General features: G+C 30.8%; 2 protein-coding genes and 1 long non-coding RNA gene across 5 annotated transcripts; 2 read left to right on the top strand and 1 right to left on the bottom strand.

Annotated features, from left to right (window-relative positions):
- Positions 1-14,232: 14,232 nt before the first annotated feature.
- RpL37A (ribosomal protein L37A) lies at positions 14,233-15,141 on the bottom strand. Its single transcript, XM_075297282.1, has 3 exons — positions 15,045-15,141; positions 14,675-14,803; positions 14,233-14,605 (listed from the first exon to the last, which is right to left on the bottom strand). The coding sequence occupies exons 1-3, from the start codon at positions 15,045-15,047 to the stop codon at positions 14,459-14,461; spliced, it is 279 nt and encodes a 92-aa protein (XP_075153397.1). The 5' UTR covers positions 15,048-15,141; the 3' UTR covers positions 14,233-14,458.
- A 1,493-nt stretch (positions 15,142-16,634) lies between these two features.
- Positions 16,635-17,013, top strand: LOC142226991 (uncharacterized). Its single transcript, XR_012719778.1, has 2 exons — positions 16,635-16,743; positions 16,801-17,013. It is a non-coding gene; the product is annotated as an uncharacterized LOC142226991 (long non-coding RNA).
- A 3,681-nt stretch (positions 17,014-20,694) lies between these two features.
- LOC142226992 (4'-phosphopantetheine phosphatase) lies at positions 20,695-23,023 on the top strand. Of its 3 annotated transcripts, none has more exons than XM_075297284.1 (2): positions 20,695-20,892; positions 21,515-23,023. In XM_075297284.1, exon 2 carries the CDS (start codon positions 21,526-21,528, stop codon positions 22,618-22,620), a length of 1,095 nt encoding a protein of 364 aa, XP_075153399.1. In that variant the 5' UTR covers positions 20,695-20,892; positions 21,515-21,525; the 3' UTR covers positions 22,621-23,023. The 3 variants fall into 3 exon arrangements, with proteins under 3 accessions (XP_075153399.1, XP_075153398.1, XP_075153400.1); XM_075297283.1 differs by having other exon boundaries at positions 20,696-21,202; XM_075297285.1 differs by lacking the exon at positions 20,695-20,892 and adding an exon at positions 21,225-21,389.
- The last annotated feature ends 547 nt before the right edge of the window (positions 23,024-23,570 follow it).

Genomic DNA, 23,570 nt, shown 5'->3' on the forward strand with positions numbered 1-23,570 from the left:
TGTTATTGTCACTATGTCAATGAACGATAAATAAAATCTGGCTTTTATAGATCGACAGTATATTCGACTGCCTAAGACACTATTGGTTGTTTTTATGAATGAAATAAAATTTCCATACCTATTTACTTCTATCTTTTTAACGTTTTTATTTCAAAAACGTAGGAGGTTTTATGTCATATTTAGGGGTCCAGGACAAATATTTCTGCTAGCTCCATTTTACAGGTTTTGTGTATAAAAATCTGAAGGAAACTAAAGTGTAAATTACCCTCTCCGTGTGAAGTCATGTAGTATTAAATAAGGCGACTTATTTACAAATGCTATTGAATGATCAAAAACTATTACAGTCGAAGCTCAGTTTTACGAACGATATATTGTCAGGCCCTTTCGTTAATTAGAAAAATTCAATAAATCGAAAGGAAATTTTTAAGGTTAACTTTTATTGAAAATCGTAGATTTTAATATATGAGAAGAAATTTGGTAAATATTATTTAAATAAAATGAGTATTTGGTAAATATTATGTAAATAAATGATTTTTTAATATTATTATTTTATTGACAATATTGAATAACATACAAGTCAGGTTGCAATGGGTATTCAAGTTTCCCAGTGTCATGACAGCCGTTATATACCCATCTCAAAATTCGTCTTATTGTGTGCCCTAACTTCAATCAATCATAAACATTTTATTCCACGAATTCTCTAATTTGTTTTTAGTCGTCATTTTCAAGCTGCGCATGCTCCGAGTTATTTCTTTGCATATATGTTGGCTCTATATCTTTATAAAGGAGTGAAGTGACATAGGTAGCGTTCCACAGTATCTTTATACGCCTTACAAACTCCGACCACGGTTGCCACTCGCGTCAAAAATAATCCACCAAATTTTTATTTTTTTTTTTATTTTGAAGTTTTTGACCAAATAATTGTGGTTAGTATAAAAAAATGTTGTTTTATTCGAAAGAAATGTTTTATATTGAATTTAGAGAAAATGTTGTCAAAATGTTATTTCTACAAAAATTTTGTCAGAATTTTAATTCTATAGAAAATTTTGCCAAAATTTTATTTCTATAGCAAATTTTGTCAAAATTTTATTTCTATTGAAAATTTTGTAAAAATGTTATTTCTATAGAAAATTATGTCAAAATTTTATTTCTATAGTAAAAATGTGTCAAAATTTTATTTCTATAGAAAATTTATCAAAATTTCATTTCTATGGAAAATGTTGTAAAAATTTTATTTCTATAGAAAATTTTGTCAAAATTTTATTTCTATTGAAAATTTTGTAAAAATGTTATTTCTATAGAAAATTATGTCAAAAATTTATTTCTATAGAAAATTTTGCCAAAATTTTATTTCTATAGAAAAATTTGTTAAAATTTTATTTTTATAAGAAAATTTTGTTAGAGTTTTTTTCTATAGAAAATTATGTCAAAAATGTATTTCTATAGCAAATTTTGTCAAAATTTTATTTCTATAGAAAATTTTCGCAAAAATGTTATTTCTATAGAACATTTTGTCCAAATTCTATTTCTATAGAAAATTTTGTCAAAATTCTATTTCTATAGAAAATTTTGTCAAAATTTTATTTCTATAGAAAATTTTGTCAAAATTTTATTTCTATAGAAAATTTTGTCAAATGTTATTTCTACAGAAAATTTTGTCGGAATTTTATTTCTATAGAAAATTTTGTCAAAAATTTATTTCTATAGACAATTGTTTCAAAATTTTATTACTATATTTTGTAAAAATTTTATTTCTATAGAAAATTTTGTCAAAATTTTATATCTATAGAAAATTTTGTCAATATTTTATTTGTGTTTGGTGTTGTTATTGTTGACCTTTTTATTTTTAATTTTTATGATTTTTTTATCTCATAATCTCGGCTATAGGTCCATAATTTTTTTATTTCATAATCTCTTATTTCTATAGAAAATTTTCGCAAAATTTTATTTCATAGAACATTTTGACAAAATTTTCTATAGGAAATTTTGCCAAAATTTTATTTCTTTATAAAAATTTTTGTCAAAATGTTATTTCTATAGAAAATTATGTCAAAATTTTATTTCTATCGAAAATTATGTCAAAATTTTATCTCTAAAGAAAATTTTGTCAAAATTTTATCTCTAAAGAAAATTTTGTCAAAATTTTTATCTCTATGTTGTTGTTGTAACAGTTTTTAATGTAGTTTCATCCATTTTGTTCTATGCTTGTGTAGTTCAGCTGGTTGCCAGATCAAGGAACTCTGCGACAAGGATGGGGTGCGTCCAGAGTGATCTGGTAGTGTGACGGGTAGGCTTAGCTGGGCAAGCAAAAAGGTGACGAGTGTCATGTGGCCCTTGAATACATATGGGACACACGTCAGCTACGCTGCTATCAATCACTGATAAGTATGAATTGAGGCGGCTACACTTGCCTGATCATAGTTGCGCCAAAACTACCCTTGTCTGTCGTGGGAGGTCTCTCTCCTCCGGTGCAATGGACGGCGGTCGGACTCCGAGAACAGGATTAACCTTGTAGCTTCTCACCGCTTCAGCTACAGTATCCTCATGAATCCTGTTCAGACCTGTCTGGTATGCTGCCTGATCTAGAGGCTCTCTTTTGTAACGCTGGATCTCTGGCTCTAGAAGGTGAAGATCAACCCTTACATTCCTGGGTGGAGGTTGTCTATCCACAAGATTGTGATTCGGATGACAACTTCGATGGCAACCCAAGAGGTACTGCTTTGACAACATGTAGTTGTTTATCTCTATAGAAAATTTTGTCAAAATTTTGACAAAATTTTATCTCTATAGAAAATTTTGACAAAATTTTATTTCTATAGAAAATTTTGTCAAAAATTTATTTCTATAGAAAATTTTGTCAAAATTTTATTTTTATAGACAATTTTGTTAAAATTTTATTTTTAAAGAAAATTTTGTCAAAATTTTATTTTTAAAGAAAATTTTGTCAAAATTCTATTTCTATAGAAAATTTTGTCAAAATTTTATTTCTATAGAAAATTACGTCAAAATTTTATTTCTATAGAAAATTTTGTCAAAATTTTATTTCTATAGAAAATTTTGACAAAATTTTATTTCTATAGAAAATTACGTCAAAATTTTATTTCTACAGAAAACTTTGTCAAAATTTTATTTCTATAAAAAATTTGTCAAAATTTTATTTCTATAGAAAATTTTGTTAAAATTTTATTTGTATAAGAAAATTTTGTCAGAATTTTATTTCTATAGAAAATTTTGTCAAAATTTTATTTCTATAGAAGATTTTGTCAAAATTTTATTTCTATAGAAAATTTGTCAAAATTTTATCTCTATAGAAAATTTTATCAAAATTTTATTTTTATAGACAATTTTGTCAAAATTTTATTTTTATACACAATTTTGTTAAAATTTTATTTTTAAAGAAAATTTTGTCAAAATTCTATTTTTAAAGAAAATTTTGTCAAAATTTTATTTCTATAGAAAATTTTGTCAAAACTTTATTTCTATAGAAAATTTTGTCAAAATTTTATTTCTATAGAAAATTACGTCAAAATTTTATTTCTATAGAAAATTTTGTCAAAATTTTATTTCTATAGAAAATTACGTCAAAATTTTATTTCTACAGAAAACTTTGTCAAAATTTTATTTCTATAAAAATTTTTGTCTAAATTTTATTTCTATAGAAAATTTTGTTAAAATTTTATTTGTATAAGAAAATTTTGTCAGAATTTTATGTCTATAGAAAATTTTGTCAAAATTTTATTTCTATAGAAGATTTTGTCAAAATGTTATCTCTATAGAAAATTTTGTCAAAATTTCATTTCTATAGAAAATTTTGTCAAAATTTTATCTCTATAGAAAATTTTGTCAAAATTTTATTTCTATAGAAAATTTTGTCAAAATTTTATTTCTATAGAAAATTTTGTTAAAATTTTATTTGTATAAGGAAATTTTGTCAGAATTTTATTTCTATCTCTTTGATTCCTTGTTGTTTTAGAAACGCGTATTGGAAGTTTAGGAATACCGTACTTTATAGAACGGATTGATTTTTATCTAAAGAAAATTTATTTCAACTTATCGTTTTTAAATCACAGACGACCGCTCAATTACAACTAAACCCAGTGAAGTCGTAGTTGTTGTTTATTTTCATTTTCGTAAAATCGCACTTAAATTTTGCTAATCCGTTCGTTATTTAGAATACTCAATGTTAAGAATTTAGCCGTTCGTTAAATTTTCGCTAAATAGGTCATTCGTTAAACAGAGCTTTTTTTTATATTTGAATATTTTAGAGTCCGAATTTGTACTATGCAACTGTTTTGAGGTTAATAGTATGTTAATAATTCCAGAGCGAAATTATAATTGTCAATTCAGAGTGAATTTATAATTACATTCGGATCAACGGAAAACTAGGTTTTCAACAATATGGCTAGTACTCCAGATTGTATTATAACAAAACGAAACAGCAGCCCTTTTTATAGGTGTAACTGCAATGTACTAACCATGAGAACTTGACATTTATATGCAACACATTTATATACACTAAGAATTGAAATTGAATTTTGTTATCTCAATTGAACCATTTGTTTGGTGGATACGTTTGGATTTGGAATTTTGTAACTCTGATGAACCCTTTTTCAGTAGTAGGCCATATGTCTCCAAATCTCTAAAGATTTTTGTCCCAACAATTTGTGCGTCGAGTGGATGCGGTTTGAACAAGAATTCTTCCATCAACGCATGGCATGGCATGTCATTCAAATTTATTTTTTTTTTAATAAAGTTTCAAACATTTATATTTTTATAATTTTTTCCCCTTATTGTCAATGGTTGTATTTGTAAAATATGTATTATTATCCAATAGAAAATAATCAATCAAGCTTGAGATCGTTTTTTGTATGTATTATTTTCTATTGGATAAAAGAAAGATCGAATAAAATCAAAATTTCTAATTATGTATTATACTTAAATTTTTATTATGTTATTTAGATTAGTTTTTATGATTTATTTTTGAAATAGATATTAATGAACTACCTACCAATCTACCTACAAGTATTTAGATTCAAAAATCGAACAAAGTTACTTCATTGTTAATATCATTAAAAAAAATAAAACAAAATAGGCATATCATATCCGATACTTTCCATTATAATGAAATAGACAATTTCTATAAATAAACCATAAAAAGTTTAAAAATCATATTTATATTGTAAATAAAATTTGATGGTGTATGTATGTATTATTAAAATTTAAAAATAACTAATCGAACTCTTTGTAGAAACTTAACAATTGGAAACTAGAAATAGAAAGGGAAACTAGTAAAAACATAAGTCAGATAGACCTCACCAGCTAGGCGACTTGGCGGCGATTATGATTTAGTAGTAATGGATTTGAATCAAACTTTAAAGAACACAGAAAACGATCACCATATTTCCGACCAATAGGTTAGGTTATGTGGCAGCCCGATGTATCAGGCTCACTTAGTCTATTCAGTCCATTATGATACCACAGTGGTGAACTACTCTCTTATCACTGAGTGCTGTCCGATTCCATGTTAAGCTCAATGACAAGGGACCTCCTTTTTATAGCCGAGTCCGAACGGTGTTCCACATTGCAGTGAAACCACTTAGAGAAGCTTTGAAACCCTCAGAAATGTCACCAGCATTACTGAGGTGGGATAATCCATCGTTGAAAAACTTTTCGGTGTTCGGTCGAAGCAGGAATCGAACCCACGACCTTGTGTATGCAATGCGGACATGCTAACCATTGCACCACGGTGGCTCCCTTTCCGACCGATGAGAGAGTCTGTTTCCACTGTGGCATATATATGCCAATTGAGCTACCCAAATTGGTCACAACTCATGCTCTGTTCCTGGAAATCGTACGAAACCCCCCATTCGAAAGAACAGCAGTCACTCGAATTGGAATGTATTTGGGGTTCCGTATATTTTTTCGTTTCGTTTGTATTCGTTTATTGATTAATTATCATAAATGATTATTTACGAATTTCTGGGAATTCATTCAAATTTTAAAAATGTTTTTACTTTTTTTGTCGAAATGGCAAGTCATTTCGAAATGGAAGAACGAAAATCAATTTTCTTTCATTTTGAATACGAAGAAAAGCTTTCTCGTATGAGATGGATGAACATTGTATTATTCTATTTTCAACAGGCACACAGTGGTTCCAAATCGATTTTTTTTGGAAAAAAAAATTGCAACATTTGAGTCGATAGAGATATGAATATAATTTTTTGTTTGGTCCCTAGTGTGCCCACGAAATGTTGCAAACATCTTTAGTTACAAAAGTTTAGATTCTGCTTTGACTGAATATTGATTTTTTACCAAACATCTGTTTCGGCCAAAAAAACACCGCTTCGGTCGGTGTTTGCTGTAATATTTTTGTATTTCAGGGTCTAATGAACAATAAATTTTAAAAAATTTTTAGGTTATAAATTTTTTCCCAAAGCTATTCAAGAAGCAAAACTAGTTTTTTGTATATTTTTGCACTGTAATATCCTTACAAGCATCTAAATGCGTTCAGCAAACCTTTTGTTTGATGTTATGCATCAATATGATAAACATTATGCATCAATATGATAAACATTCAACATAACATAAAAGATGTTTTAGTGTAAATAAGCTCAAGAAATAGCAGATAATGTTATGCTATTTCGGCAAACAGTGACTGCTATCCATTTTTCAGCAGACTTTTTGCTGTTTTAGCAGACTTTTCTGTTTTTTCTAATAACAAATTTCTAATAACAAATTTGCAACCTTTTAGGAAAACATAAAAGTTACAGAATTATCTAAAAAAAATTGAACCATTACAATTTCTTTGGGTGTAGGAACCCACAAATTTGCAATCTGTTAGGAAAACATAAAAGTTACAGAATTATCTAAAAAAAATGGAACCACTGTGAAGCGCTACACATGGGCCACTATTAAAATTTTTTGTAAAAAAAAAAAACATTTATACACAAAGTAAAAATCCTCCCATATATTCAGTTGTCAAGTAAAAAAAAATAGCAGACAATGTTTGTTATTTTAGCAAGCAATGACTGCTTTCCCCATTTCAGCAGACATTTTGCTATATTAGCAGTTTTTTTTTGCATTTTTTATTTTAATTAAAATCCCAATAAAATTAAAAAGAAAATTATTCCAAACAACAAAACAATAACATTAATTAATTAAACTAATTAAATTAACTAAAAATGTAATTTATTCAATCAACAAATTGTTTATCATTGTGTTTTCCATGATTGAAACAAATTCAATTTAAAATAAATAGTATTAAAATATTGTTCCCGTTTTCCATAAACCATTTAACCAACCGAAATAAGTCACCTTATTCTCTATTCAGAAACTATAAATAATTCAATTGAAAATATTTCTTTATCATATTTTAATAAATAAAATCAATTAATTATTTAAAAAGATTTTTTCTTTATTGGAAATAAATTATAAATGCTCAATTTCAAAAAAAAAAACAACAACAACAAATACACCCACACTTTTTCAATTCCACCAAATCAAAAATCAAAGAAATTTCTATAAATACAGGAACCTATGTTCGTTAATAGATATATGAAACGATATTTAGCTATGGAAATATTTTAGCCGCAATATGTCCAACATTTAGCTAAATAAAATAATGTGAATATTATATTTTTTTTCTCTCCACTTGTTTGTAATTAGCGAATTTATATGTATATTACATGGATAAAAATAAACAATTCGTAAAAATTTGAAATTAATTCAATTAATAATAATATTTTGCATCATCATTAGAAAGAGAGATAAAAACAAAAGATGAAACCAAGACATCCTAACATTTGAATATAGAATATCATTATTACGAGTATCAAACAAATTTTTGGCATTACTTACTATAAATATATACAGAAGATATGTACTGATATTGATGATATTATAAATGTATGAAAATGTAAGTATGAAAAAAATCAAAAAATAATAAGAATATAAAATGAAAAAGTAACACAAAAAATACGACTACATTATTGTGTATTTCAATAAAAAAAATTTATTTGTAACTGTTTTCTATTTAAATTTTTATTAATTATATTTAAGGTAATTTATATAAAAAAAAAACAGAAAAACATGAATAAAATCTAAAAATTTATAACTATAAAACATATTATTGGCATATTATTTGTGCTGGAATAAATTGGGAGCAAATCTAATATATCACAAATTTGGGGGTAAGACAAAGCATTTTAAAAAGCAAATGAAAAGTAAACAATCTAACGAAAAAGCCTAGTTTCCGAACTACCGACCCCTTAAAATCAGCATTTATCTTTGTTTTATTTTTGTTAACAATGGCTGCAATTTTTTATAAAAGAAAAATTCAGAAAGTTTTGTGTATTTGGTATTTTTCTTAAGAGAAAATATTAGGCCAACATTTTGGCGGAAGATTTTAATTTTCAAAATATCGACCCTTAAATTAACCCTTTCACTACCGATGTCCACATAAAAGAACATTAAAAAAAGACACCAAATTCTATTTTCCCAATTAGTTTCGATTTATTTCTCGATGTTATTTTAAAATAGAGGTTTTAATCTAAATAAGCTATAAATATTTTCCATATTTGTGAGGTCTATAGTATATTTTTATAAACTTCTTCAACAATAAACGAAAAATACGACAATTTGAGACAATTTTTCTACTGTCTGTTTCTAGTAAATGGACATTCACACAAAAACTATAGCTGATTCTTTTTCGGGTTCTTTTTTGTATTTTTTCTCACACTTTGAAATATATTATAGGCCAAATAGCGCTTATTTTCGTAAGGCAATTCGTCACAATTCAAGAATCAAGTTTTCAGAACAAGCTCATATACTAGCTCTTGAAATAACTGAGGTAGGTTTTCAAAATGGCAATGTTTGTTCTACATGATGTTAGTACAAGTAAAAACAGAAGACAAATAAAAATTGTTAACATTTGGTTTATTTCGGTAGTGAAAGGGTTAAGGAGTTACAATATAGAAAATTTTGTCAAAATTTTATTTTTATAGAATTTATTGTCAAAATTTAATTTCCATAGAAAATTGTTTTTATAGAAAATATTACCCAAATGTTATTTCTATAGAAAATTTTGTCAAAATTTTATTTCCATACAAATGTTGTCAAAATGTTATTTCTATAGAAAATTTTGTCAAAATTTTATTTCTACAAAAAATTTTGTCAAAATTTTATTTCTATATAAAATTTTGTCAAAATTTTATTTCTATATACAATTTTGTCAAAATTTTATTTCTATATAAAATTTTGTCAAAATTGTATTTCTATCGAAAATTTTGTCAAAAATTTAGTTCTAAAGACAATTTTGTCAAAATTATATTTTTTTTTACATAAAATTTTGTCAAAATTTTATTTCTATTGAAAATTTTGTCAAAATTTTATTTCTATTGAACATTTTGTCAAAATTTTATTTCTATTGAAAATTTTGGCAAAATTTTATTTCTAAAGACAATTTTGTCAAAATTTTATTCCTATAGAAAATTTTGTCAAAAATTTATTTCTAAAGAAAATTTTGTCATAATTTTATTTCCATAGAAAATTTTGTCAAAATTTTTTTCCATTGAAAATTTCAACATTTTATTCCTATAGAAAATTTTATCAAAATTTTATTTCTACAGAAAATTTTGTCAAAATTTTATTTCTATAGAAAGTTTTGTTTCTATAGATAATTTTGTTTCTATGAAAATTTTGTCAACATTTTATTTCCACAGAAAATTTTGTCAAAATTTAATTTCCATAGAAAATTTTGTGAAAATGTTATTCCCATAGAAATTTTGTAAACATTTTTTCCCATAGAATATTTTGTCAAAATTTTATTTTCATAAAAATGTTGTCAAAATTTTGTTCCTATAGAAAATTTTGTCAAAATTTTATTTCTAAAGAAAATTTTGTCATAATTTTATTTCCATAGTAAATTTTGTCAAAGTTTTATTCCCATAGAAATTTTGTCAAAATTTTTTTCCCATAGAAAATTTTGTCAAAATTTTATTCCTGTAGAAAATTTTGTCAAAATTTTATTTCTACAAAAAACTTTGTCAAAATTTTATTTCTATAGAAAATTTTGTTTCTATAGATAATTTTGTAAAAATTTTGTTTCTATAGATAATTTTGTTTCTATGAAAATGTTGTCAAAATTTTATTTCCATAGAAAATGTTGTCAAAATTTTATTCCCATAGAAATTTTGTCAAAATTTTTTTCCCATAGAAAATTTTGTCAAAATTTTATTTCTACAGAAAATTTTGTCAAAATTTTATTTCTATATAAAATTTTGTCAAAATTTTATTTCTATATAAAATTTTGTCAAAATCTTATTCCTATTTTTATTTTGTCAACATTTTATTGCTATAAAAAAATTTTGTCAAAATTTTATTCCCATAGAAAATTTTGTCAAAATTTTATTCCCATAGAAAATTTTGTCAAAATTTTATTTCTATAGAAAATTTTGTTTCTATAGATAATTTTGTCAACATTTTGTTTCTATGAAAATTTTGTCAAAATTTTATTTCTACAGAAAATTTTGTCAAAATTTTATTTCCATAGAAAATTTTGTCAAAATTTTATTTCCATAGAAAATTTTGTCAAAATTTTATTTCTATAGAAATTTTGTCAAAATTTTTTCCGATAGAAAATTTTGTCAAAAATTTATTTCTATAGAAAATTTTGTTTCTATGAAAATTTTGTCAAATTTTTATTTCTATAAAAAATTTTGTCAAAATTTTCTTTCTATAGAAATTTTTGTCAAAATTTTATTTTTCTAGAAAATTTTGTCAAAATGTTATTTCTATAGAAAATTGTATCAAAATGTTATTTCTATAGAAAAATTTGTCAAAATTTCTTTTTTATAGAGAAATGTGTAAAAATGCATTTCTATTGAAAATGTTATTAAAATTTTATTTCTATAGAAAATTTGCTTCAAATTTTATAATTGTAAAAAATTCGTTTGCTGTGTGTCTAGTTATTCCTTCCAAATCATAATCTTGTGGACAGGCAACCACCACCCAGGAATGTAAGAGTTGATCTTCACCTTCTAGAGCGCGAGATCCAGCGATACAAAAGAGAGCCTCACATTAGTCTTGTGTCGTTCCGGAACAAACTGGTTCCAATGAACTGTTCACCAAATGGAACGTTCGGTACTTGCTCCATCACTTTCGTTCCTATAGTTCCATACTTGCTTTTCGTTTTAAAAATACATCGAATACGTAATATCCCTGCCAACATTTGGGTGATAGTTTTATCGTCTTTCGCTACGATGTCACTATTTCGGATCGCCAGGAAGTTTTCTGGTGGTAAAATCTCAAGCACAGCAACAATAAAAACAACTATCGCGTGGGGTGTTTCCGTTTCGAAACAAATTCGACTCTAACAGCGATCAAAAATCTAAATATAGACTCCACACATCGACATAGCTAATTTTTCAATAGCATCTCTCTGAGAGTACATGTGTGCAAAAAGCCACAATCAACCAACGAGCGTGGGTGGCACAGAGGGAGAGTCTCTGACTTGAAAACGAAAGGTTCCGAGTTCAATGCTCGGTGCATCCGATCATCATTTTTATTTTTTAAAAAATAACTATCGCTTTTCTAACTACTTTTAGTCACTGGTTCGATTCCCCGAGAACACTATCGCGTAGTGGGACATTTGTTCCCGAACGGGGACCCTAATTCGATAAGAAGATGATATCGCCTGCGAAAGTTTTATCTTCCGCGGCGAAACTACTTCGATACACTTTCGATAGAAAATGTTTGCAGGGATTAATAAAATCTTTTATATTTCTTCACATCAACGCGCTTCTTCTTCTTCTTCCACTACTTGCTTGTGAAAGAGAGTCAACAGTTGTATGATTGAATTTATTCAAAGGAACTAAATGGAACGAAGGAACGATATAAAGACTAGTTCCTCTGATGGTAGTAGACGACAGTGATGGCAAATATTAAAACCGGTACGAATTATTAGAACGAGATGGAACGAAGGAACGATTTAAAGGAACTAGTTCCTTTCGAAAAAAGGAACAATAAGTCCGAATCACTACGGTGAACGGTTTTGCCCAAGACTACAGCATATTAGACAGGCCTGGCTACAAGGTTAATCCGCTTCTCGGAGCTTGCTCACCGCCCATAGCACAGTAGGAAAGATACCTTCCGCGGTAGACCAGGGTCGTTTTGGCCCAACTAAGATATGCCTACCTATCAGTGGTTGATAGCATCGTAGCTGACATGTGTCCCATCTGTACCCAAGGGCCACATAACACTTGTCACCTTTTCGCTTGCCCTGCTAAACATACTCGACTCACCACCAGATCAATTTGGACACATCCCATCCTTGTTACAGTAATCTGGACACAAGCTGCATGACACAAAATAGATGAAACCACATAACAAAATCGGCTCAGATTTCGATATTGATTTCTATACTCTCTTGATATTAAAATAATATTGTATTTACACATTAAATAAATTATAAGAATTTTGTTGTGCTACGGTTGCTGAAAATGAAACAGAGTTTTTAAATAACAGTTGAAATAGTAAAGTGAAATGCATATTAACAAATTAAAAACTTCCCCTTTATTATAAACAAAATCTTAAACGCATTGTCTTTTACCATCCGGGAAGAGATAAAGAGACGATTCAGTAAAGCTAATGGATGGGTCGTCCATTTATCAATTATGCGACCCCATTAGGACCCCAAGATCCAATGGTGAAAACAGTTCAGAACACTACGCTGCGAATTGCTACTGCATGTCATTTTACGACACTGGAACAGCATCTGCTGCACTTTAGGACACTGGAAATGCATACACACAAAAAAATTTTACGAACATTTTTCCAATTAAAATTTTAATTGAGTTTTAAAAAATATTCAATTAAAAATTTAATTGATTCAACAAATTTTTTAATTGAAACAAATATTAATCACAAAAATAATAGTATAAATTGAGTCAATTAACTTTTTAATTGACCTTCAATTAATTGTTTAATTGATACTATCATTTCTGTGATTGAAGACATTTCAATTAAAAATTAATTCAATCAATTAATTTCGTGATTGAATCAGAAAAATTTTTTTGTGTGTATGCTGAACGAGTCCAAAATGCTCTCACTGAGGAAAACACTGCAATCTACTCACGCACAGCAACTGATAAAGTTCACGAGGAGGGGGGCAAATCATGCCACCCCCAGGAGAGCACCTACTGAAAAAGCCAACGCCATCCGGTTTGACTTCAGAAAAGCCAACATCTCTAGATGTCTAAACAGTTAGGTTAGCTATAGTGGCAGCCCGATATTTCAATTTCACTAGACTATTCAGTCCATTGTAGTGAACTTCTTTCTCATCACTGAGTGCTACCCGATTCTATGACCTCCCTTTATAGTCGAGTTCGAACGACATTCCACATTGCGGAGGAATCACTTGGAGAAGCTTTGATACACTCAGAAATGCCACCAGCATTACTGAGAAGGGATAATCTACCACTGAAAAACGTTTAGGTATTTGGTTGAAACTGGTATTTAACCCATAACCACTCTTGTTTGCAAGGCGGCCATGCTAAGCCTGGCACAACAGTGGTTCCTGAAAAGTTATCTCTCACTTCTGAACCCAGTAAATGAAGATTCATGCACGAATTGTAGACATTCTCCTCACATTATGAGGTATCTCTTTGCGTGTCCTCCGAACTCAACAGTCCTGACACCTAATTCACTCTAGACTCATCCAGTGGAGGCAGCTAGCTTCCTCGCACGTACTTAAAATGTAAAACACACTATCTGGTCTCCCTAGACAACAGTCTCTCATATTCCCCTGCAATGTTTTCATCTTAAATACCGTTGTCTGCTGCTACGTAGCCTAGGTGTTCAAGAGTACAAGGCGGAGATGTTAACCATTGAATGACGTTGACTCCCTTAAATACAACAGTCGCGTTTATTAAGGCAGGATCTGTTTCTAATTAATAAAGATAAACCGAGTTCAAAATATGGATGCAAACACATCACGAATCTTCCGGTATATATTCCGAAAATACGGGTTTAGTTCAATTTCACAAAATTCTTCCTTATCCTCATACTTTCCCACAACACACAACTGACAACAATATATCCATTATGAAATATATATCCATTATGAAATAGGTCTCCACCAATTTTTCTGGACGTTTTGTGTAGCTCACTTGTTTGGGAATTTTTCTTTTGCCTCTTTTCCATCCATCATATTTCCAATAATAACACCATTCCAAATTGTTTTCATCCATTTTTTATGAAAAAAGGCTTAAATTTTTATTCACACACACTTGACTTGGCTCCATACTATTTACGACTATTTCGTAAACATTACAAAAACCAAAACAGATCTTGGCTAAACTGCGCGCACACAGAAAAATTAGATAAAAACTAATTTTGTTGTTAATTTTCTTGTTGTTTAACGCCTACATAACTAAGAAACTCCAAACACTGATACAGCTGTTTATTGTTCCTTGGTTTCACGGAGACGACGGACAGCGGAGCGAACTGAAGCAGCAGCGGTGGTAGAGTAAACCCAGGCACCACCGGCAACAACACGCTTACAGCGCTTGCAGGACCAGATACCAACACAAGCACGCTTCATGGAATCCTAGAGTATACAAAAAAAAAACCATTTGTAATGGCAATGGAAAACAATCATTTGTTTGAAGAAACTTACCTTGCCACAGAACGAGCAGGTATATTTGCTGTGCTGGGTGATTTCCATTTTCTTGACCATTTTACGTAGGGAAGCACCATAACGGGTACCATATTTACCTACGATTCCAACCTTCTTGGTGCGCTTGGCCTAAAATAACAGAACGAAAACACCAAAGATACATTAGTTCACACACAGTTTAATAATTTACAAATACTGCTCATCCCCAAAATCAATTTTCATTATTCTTCAATACTAATAATTTAGAAGAAATTTTTGAAAAATTAATCACCAAACAGTTTGTTCACATCGTTACTTTTTACAATTACATTTTTTCATTGGAATTTGTTTAATGATTCTCATAAATATTGACGATTTATTTAATTCGTACCATTTTTTTAGTTGTTGATCTGTCAAAAATTCAACCGGAAAGAAACGGCCAGCGGTGTGAAGTTGGCAGCGTTTAATTTGTTTGACATCCACAGCTGTCATTGAGTGTATACTAGTCATCGGTAGATGGCGCTGGCATTAAAAAGTTTGATAGAGCTGCCATATTCTAAAATAGTGTGTGCTACAAATTAAAATTGTTCACCATTCCATTGTAGGAATCCTTGATAAGGCCGGTACTCTGTTCGGTTTTCGCGTTGAAACTCCATACAAAACCAAAAAATGCGAAAAACTAGCGAAATGTTTTCCATTTGTGATACTTTGTTTTTTTTTTTCGAGTTGAAAAACTGACGTAAATCGATCAGTCAGTATTTTCATAACATGGCGCCATTTGCAATGTGAATTAAGAAATAATTTATTTATTAAACTGATTTTGGTGAATTTATAATGCAAAAGTGGATCGGATTATTATTTAAAAATGTAATCTGATCGATTGAGAAAACAAAGTATAACATGGAGTTGTATTTCCGTAATAAACTAGCAACCAACATCTAGCCGCTTGTAGAACATAAATAATGTATAAAACATGAAATTTAATCACAAATGTTAACAAAATAAAAGCTTTATTTGGTGAATTATATTTTACAATCGTTTCATTTGTACTGGGCATCGGGATAATAAACACAAAACAAGATGTTAACAAAAGGAGTACAGCAATTGACTTCAACCAACCAAGCATTAGAACTTTAACCAACATGTATAGTACCGGGGTAGAAATGAATGGAATCACAAGAATTAATTGCTATATCCAAAAAATTAAAGTGTAAAGCATTGTAAAATTAGATTTTTAAATCCAAAGTTATTTGTAAAATAACTTCTGCTTCTTCTTTTTCAATTTAATTATTATGTATGCGTGTATGTGTGTAAATCGAGCTACTAGTTGCCTATGTATATGTAATCATTTCCTGACATTTTGCAATGTTGTCAATACATTTCAATGAAATAAACGCGAAAAAGTTCCAAAATGACTGTTTTTCCTTGGAAATATATTGCCAACACTATCATTTTTCAACGCGAAACAATGATTGAGTGGAACTTTTTTCGCACCAACAAACAGAGTACCGGCCTATAGGAATCAAACTGGATGACGACGAATTTCATTGCATGGAGGCATGAAACATGTACGCTGATCCCCCTGCCAACATTTTAAAGTTTCATTTCATCCTCATCGCTACCACAGACTCGTAAGTGACACTACAACAATCGCCAACTGTGATGGGGGAAGCGTATCAGAAAGTGCACAATGTACATGAAGGTATTTTACCATCACTATTGTTACAAAAGCCTTTTTATATTTTGTAAAACGCCAAGCGAAACTAGTTAATTATAATTTATTTACATAAAAACGAAAATTAAGTGGGAAAACATAGTTATGACGCTTAAAATTGTGAAAGGTATGTTCCCTGCCAGCATTTCAAAGTTCCATTTCAACCTCATCGTTACCACAGACTCGTAAATGTCACTTCAACCATCATGAAAAGGTACATCAAAAAGTACATGCAAGTAATTTGCCATCCCTACTGTAAAAAAGCCATTTTTTTTTTTTGTGAAACGCCAAGCGCAACCAGCTTGTTATATTTTAATTAAATAAAAACGAAAATAAAGTTCTGAAAACATAGATTATACGCTTAAAATTGTGAAAGGTATATTGGTGAACAATTTGGTGATTTTCCAAATGGAATAAAGTGATTGTTTTTCAGATATTTTACAGACACGCTGCCTCCATGGAATAAAACACTGGTTGATAGACGCAGCAACATGTAACTCGCTACTTGTAACTCAACATCATCATTAATGCCAAAAATTATGTTAAATGTAATGTGATAGTGGTATAAATGTTATATTTTTAAGAATTTGTAAATGTTTAATCAAATTAATAAATATCTAAACAAACGTGTTTTACTCGACCACAATGATTCTTTTACAACTATCTTAAAATGCACTTTTTCTGATTGTTTGGAGGGTCCCTTATTGGCGTCGTTCTAAATTGATCTATAAAGGCACCTAATAATTGCACTCATGCGAAACATTTTTGTAGTAACTTGGCGTGGTACAACTTCTCAATAGTGACGGCGCTTTTCCGACGTGTTTTTGATGTCGTATATGATTGTTTTCGACGTAGTGGGGATTCTCAAAAGAGTCCCCAAATTCAAAAAATGTTGGCAGGGTTGGTGAACAATTTCCAAAATTCCAAATGGAGTAAAATGATAGTTTTTCAGATATTTTTTTAGACACGCTGCCTCCATCGAGAATAAATAAACTGGCAGATAGGCGCTGCTACTTGTAACTCAACATCATTCTATTATTAATGCAAAAAATTATGTGAAGTGATTGTCGTATAAATTTTATATTTATAAGATTTTATAAATGTTTCATAAAACAAAAAAAAAAAAACAAACATGTAAACAATCGTGTTTTACTTGACCACAATGATTCTTTTACAGCTATAGGGCTTTTTTCTTTTAGCACTGGATACCCTAAGCCGTGAAGGACTAAAAGAAAACAGAGTACTAGTTTATCCAGGACATCTCCAAAAATATGCAACACTGTCATCAGCTGTTTAAAAACAATCACAGAAAAGAAGTGAAATCTTGCTTTTCTAATGTATGAAATGCTCCAATTAGTAATAAATATTTACTGCTGAGATTATTTTTGACACTATACCACTTTGAATTACATGTTTTTCCATTAATTAGTCACAATAAAGTGCTATTGTGAATCGATGAAGCGTCACTTTATCAAAACACAATCAGGCAAGATCGGCGCGACTTGCACTGATGAGATGTTCTGGATAGCCCATACAAATGTTGTATCCAGTGCAAAAAGAAAACAGCCCTTATCTTAAAATGCACTTTTTATAATATTTTGAAGGGGCTCTTGTTGGCGTCGTTTTAAATGTATCTAAAAAGGCACCTAATAATTACACTCATGCGATGTCTTTTTGTAGTAACTTGGCGTGGTACAACTTCTCAATAGTGACGGCGCTTTTCCGACATATTTTGGATATCATATACGACTGTTTTCGACGTGATGGGGATTCTCAGAAGCGCCGTCAAATTCAAAAAATGTTGGCAGGACCAATGCATATTAATATGCGGTCGCTGATCCCGACGATTGAATGTAGAATTGACTTTTAATAATTTCTTGTAGTGTTCTCACATATCATGTTTTGGGGTTTGAAAGCATTGCAAAACAAGTCGTTTTCCCCATACAAGAAATCAATTTCAAGTTCAAAACACAATGAGGAAAACATTTCACCGTTCAGTCAGAATATATTTGGAGGAAATCTTGTGTTTTGAATTTGATTTTTTGTGGGTGGAAAACGACTCGTTTTGAAATGCTTATAAAGGGAAAACATTTCAAACTCCAAAACATGCTTGGTGAGAACGCCATATACCCTGCCAGCATTTCAATGTTCCATTTCATCCTCATCGCTACCACAGACTCGTAAGTGACACTGCAACAATCGCCAACTGTGATAGTATTTTGCCATCACTATTCGCATGAAAGTATTTTGCCATCACTATTGTTAAAAGAGCCATTTTATATTTTGTGAAACACCAAGCGCAACTGGCTTATTATAATTTATTTCAATGAAAACGAAAATAAAGTGCTGAAAACATAGTTATTACGCTTAAAATTGTGAAAAGTAAATTGGTGAACAATTTTTGACTTTTCAAATGGAATAAAGTTTTTCAAATATTTTTCCAGACACGCTGCCTCCATTGGGAATAAAAGTACTGACTGATAGACGCTACAACATTTAACTTACAACTTGCAACTCAACATCAATCTCTTATTAATGCATAAAAATGTGTTAAATGTGATGTGATAGCCGTATAAATGTTATATTTATGAGAATTTATAAATGTTTCATAAAATTAATAAACATCTAAACAATCGTGTTTTACTTGACCACAATGATTCTTTTACAACTATCTTAAAATGCACTTTGTCTGATTGTTTGAAGGGGCTCTTATTGGCGTCCTTCTAAATGTATACAGAAGGGCTCCTAATAATTGCACTCATGCGATACTTTTTTGTAGTAACTTGGCGTGGTACAACTTCTCAATAGTGACGGCGCTTTTCCGAGGAGTTTTGGATATCGTATACGACTGTTTTCGACGTAGTGGGGATTCTCTGAAGCGCCCCCAAATTAAAAAAATGTTGGTAGGGTAAGAGCCCCTTCCCTGCCAATATTTTTTTAATTTGGGGGTGCTCCTGAGAATCCATTCTACGTCGAAAACAGTCAATGTTTTCATCCATATTTTATACAAAAATTCTAAACAGATTTACGGATGAGATGTGAATGTTGTTAATATTTTAAGGCCGATACTCTGTTCGGTTTTCGCGTTGAAACTCCATACAAAACCAAAAAATGCGAAAAATTTGCGAAATTTTTTCCATTTGTGATACTTTGTTTTTTCGTGTTGAAAAACTGACGTTTATAGCACGGCGCCATTTGCAATGTGAATTAAGAAATAATTTATTTATTAAAAACTATTTGTGCGGGTTTATAAATCAAACACGCCATATTTTTGTTCCGAAACTATACAAAGGATCAAAGGAATAGCAGATCAATTGCCCAAGGAAAAATAAAATGTTATTTTGTAAAAACAAGCAACAACCACCAACTTAATCCAATATCGCTCCCTGTAAAATAGCGCTCCAAGCTACCTAAAAAAACGCCGCTTTCTATGTGCGAAATAATGGTTTCCATAAAAATTTTTCGCAAGAATGAACATAGTACCGGCCTTTACTGTCTATTTTTTTTATTTTATTTCATTTTACGTTTGCCCTGTTTGCTCCTTTGAATTCTTTTCAGACCATTCAAATGATAGCACTTTTTTAGGTTGCTGGCAACATTTTAAAAATGTGCATTCTGTACAGACAAAATGAAGCCAAAGCACTTTTTTCAGAAAAGAAAACACCAATAGTCTTTTAAACATAATAAGGGCCAGTTTCTCAATGTCTTGTTATTATTTATCGTGTCGATAAAACAGCTGATCCCATACAAAAATTTTACTAACAGGAGGTCTATCCACCGGTTAAAATTAATCGGAGGATGAGAAACTGGCCATAACTATGTTTTCAGCACATTATTTTCGTTTTTATTTAAATAAATTATAATAAACTAGTTGCGCTTGGCGTTTCACAAAATATAAAATGGCTCTTCTAACAGTAGTGATGGCAAAATACTTTCATGTACATTTTGTACGTTTTGATATGCTTCCCCCATCACAGTTGGCGATTGTTGTAGTGACATTTACGAGTCTGTGGTAGCGATGGGGATGAAATGGAACTTTGAAATGCTGACAGGGTTACTTCAAATTGATTTTATAATGGATAATTGACCGCCGCCGAATAGACAAATGTATATCGGCGTCAAGCCGCCGCCGCTGCAGCCAACAATTTAATGTCAGCTACCGCCGACAAAAATGGGTCGGCTTCATTCTATGGTCATGTTTGTTTGGCACGTTGCAGCTTTTCATATAGTGTAAATGACCCATTTAACCGCATGTCACTTCGTGCTTATTTAGGGAGATAAGACCCGAGCAGCTGTTGATAAACGTCAAACCACATTTATTAACCACTACACACCATTTGTTGTTGGCATAAAATTATTAACATTCTTTCTATACGTATTTTTATTTTTTTTAATGTTTTGCTTTAGTTTTATGGGAGAACAACAATAACAGCAAAGCACGCATATATCGTTAAAAAAAAATTAAAACAAAAAACAACAACAAAACCGCAAAATCAGACGAAAAGAAGTTAACAAAATACTTGTGGTAATAATAAATTTAACCGAAAACAACTGATAAAAGTTAGCGAGAACAATGGTAGGCCGATTTAGAACATTATAAAAACGGAAAACAACTAAGTCGACAAAAAGAAAGAAAAATAAACAGAAAGCCTCTGAATTTGTTTGCGGAAGAAAGCCATTGGAGTTGACTAACTTTGTCTGGAGATATTGTTGTTGTTTTCTACAAAGACTTCAGACTTCTGTGAATTGAGAAAACGGGAAGTAGAAAAAATAAACCAACTTTGTTGAAACGGTGTTGGGGTTGCCTTCGAGAAAAACAACGAATTTCCACACAGGTTAGCCAGAACGATAACAAATACTCAATACCACCGTATTAAGTTCTCATAATTAAATTATGTTAATTGCTGAAAATGTGCAATGTGCAATATCATTTTTTGTTTATTTTCCCCTTTCACTTCTGAATTCCGGTTGAATTTGCTAAGGCAAAGACCTTAGACCTTGTAGCTGATTTACCCAAATCAGGTTCGGGCAAATAAAATCATAAACCAGAAATAAAATTAGATAAGAAATAGTTTAAGAAAACTTATGAGTGTTTGAATTTCTATTGATAGTTGCCGTTTTTTGTTTCTTTGTCATCCTTTCCTTAGCTTTACGAAATATGTGCGAATGGCGTTGTAATGCATTGGTTAAAGATGCCAATAAATATAGACCGGATACTTTGGACCTAAATACCGATGAGGATGCAGCGAAATATTGGTTTCCATGTTTTAAGGATATGATTGAGAAATTTGCCCGCCAAGCTGAAAAATCACAGAAAGCCACCGATGACACTGCCGGCGATAGGGCGGAACAATTTCGTGAATCCTATTTGAGAAAATTGGAAGAGTATCGTAGCAAGACCAAAGAAAATGCTGAAAATAATAAAATTCTGGGCATACGTGAACTATTGGAACTTAATGATAAACATTTGCGTCTCTATGGATTCCCAGATCCTTGGTTAGAACAAAAGAAATCGGAAAATGAGGCAGCTTTAGCATTATTTGCAGAACGTTTACAAGAGATTGACGATATTGTTGGCGAGCGTGAGAGATGGATAGAATTGGTGAAAGGTGTCTTGGCTGGAAATATGTTTGATTGGGGTGCTCAGGCTGTGACCAATATTATAAAAAATGATAAGACATTTGGTCTTCATGCAGCCTTAGATCGTATACAAAAAAGGCCATGGCTTATGGATGATTTAGATAGTCTGCTGGGGAGATTCGAAGATGTAAACCAAGAACCTCATAAATGTGCTGCCATATTTGTCGATAATTGTGGTGTTGATGTTATTCTAGGCATTTTGCCATTTGCCCGAGAATTGCTGAAAAAACGTACCAAAGTAATACTATGTGCAAATACCGAACCCTCCCTTAATGATGTCACCAGCCAAGAATTATCCAATATATTGGAATCTTGCAGCTGTCATTGTCCCATAATGAAACAGGCTATTTGCGACAAGACATTGACTGTGCAAGGTAATGGCCAGCGTGGACCTTGTCTGGATATGCGTACTTTGCCACAGGCCCTATGCGATTCCTTGAAAGAGACTGACCTACTTGTTATAGAAGGTATGGGCAGAGCCCTACACACTAACCTGTATGCCCAATTCAATTGTGAAACTCTTAAATTGGCTGTTGTTAAGAACAAATGGTTGGCCCAGCGTTTGGGTGGCGATACGTTCTCTGTTATTTGTAAATATGAACCATTGAGCTGAGTGACACTGCCTTTTGGTGATGGATTACTAAGATTGTTGATTATTTCATTTGCTATATTGATGTCATTGTTGGCTAAACAACAAATGGGTTGGCGTTTCGTATCCATGGAGTCTTAGTTTTTTTTTATTAAGTTTTATCTTTGCGATTTTATGTTTTATTTCATATATTTTTCTCTTTGTCACACATGTCTCATATGCCTCGTTTTGTTTTAACTGTGTGTTTCAGAATACTCGCTTTCTTTTCTATGCCACATTAAAAATATTTGTTTGAAATTATTTTAAGTTTATTCGATTTATTTGTTTTTTTATGTTTACTCACATAACGTATGATTATATTTCAAGAAAAACAAAAAACAGTTTAAATAATTGCAAAACAATAAAAACAAGATTATTATATATGAAATTGGGTTCTTGTGTGGTGAAATTAGGAGTAGGAATGTATTTTTCAAAATTTGGAAGTTGTTGTAACAGTTTTTAATGTAATTTCATCCAATTTGTTCAATGCTTTGGTACTTCAGCTGGTGTCCAGATCGAGGAACTCTGCGACAAGGGTGGGGTGCAATCTGGTGGTGAGTCGGGTAGGTTTAGCTGGGCAAGCGAAAAGGTGACGAGTGTCATGTGGCCCTTAGTTACAGAAGGGATACACGTCAGCTACGCTGCTATCACTGATAGGTAGGAATTGAGGCGGCTGCACTTGCTGATCTTCGGATTCTCAAAATGAAACAGGTTCCTAAGAGTTTGGAAACAGGTTCCTATGGAGTGTCCTTTCGAATTACATAAAATTATGGTAATATGGTTGCTAAAAACATGTTATATGTTAGCATTTTGCTCTAGGAGGCAAAATGCACCTTCTCTGGCTGCAAATCGTGTCCTAAAGTGTAAATTTACCACGTCAATGATAAACCCATGCTAAAGTGGCCGGTCGCTTTGACCAGAACTAGAACTGGTCC

The sequence above is a fragment of the Haematobia irritans genome, chromosome 2 (genome assembly GCF_050003625.1).
Source record: "Haematobia irritans isolate KBUSLIRL chromosome 2, ASM5000362v1, whole genome shotgun sequence".
Lineage (NCBI taxonomy): Eukaryota > Metazoa > Arthropoda > Insecta > Diptera > Muscidae > Haematobia > Haematobia irritans.

Bases quoted from the DNA above. Each gene is read 5' to 3' on its own strand.
- RpL37A (XM_075297282.1), bottom strand. The intron at 14,606-14,674 runs GTAAGTTTCTTC...TGTATACTCTAG, and splicing joins CCTGCTCGTTCTGTGGCAAG to GATTCCATGAAGCGTGCTTG.
- LOC142226992 (XM_075297284.1), top strand. From the start codon at position 21,526: ATGTGCGAATGGCGTTGTAATGCATTGGTTAAAGATGCCAATAAATAT.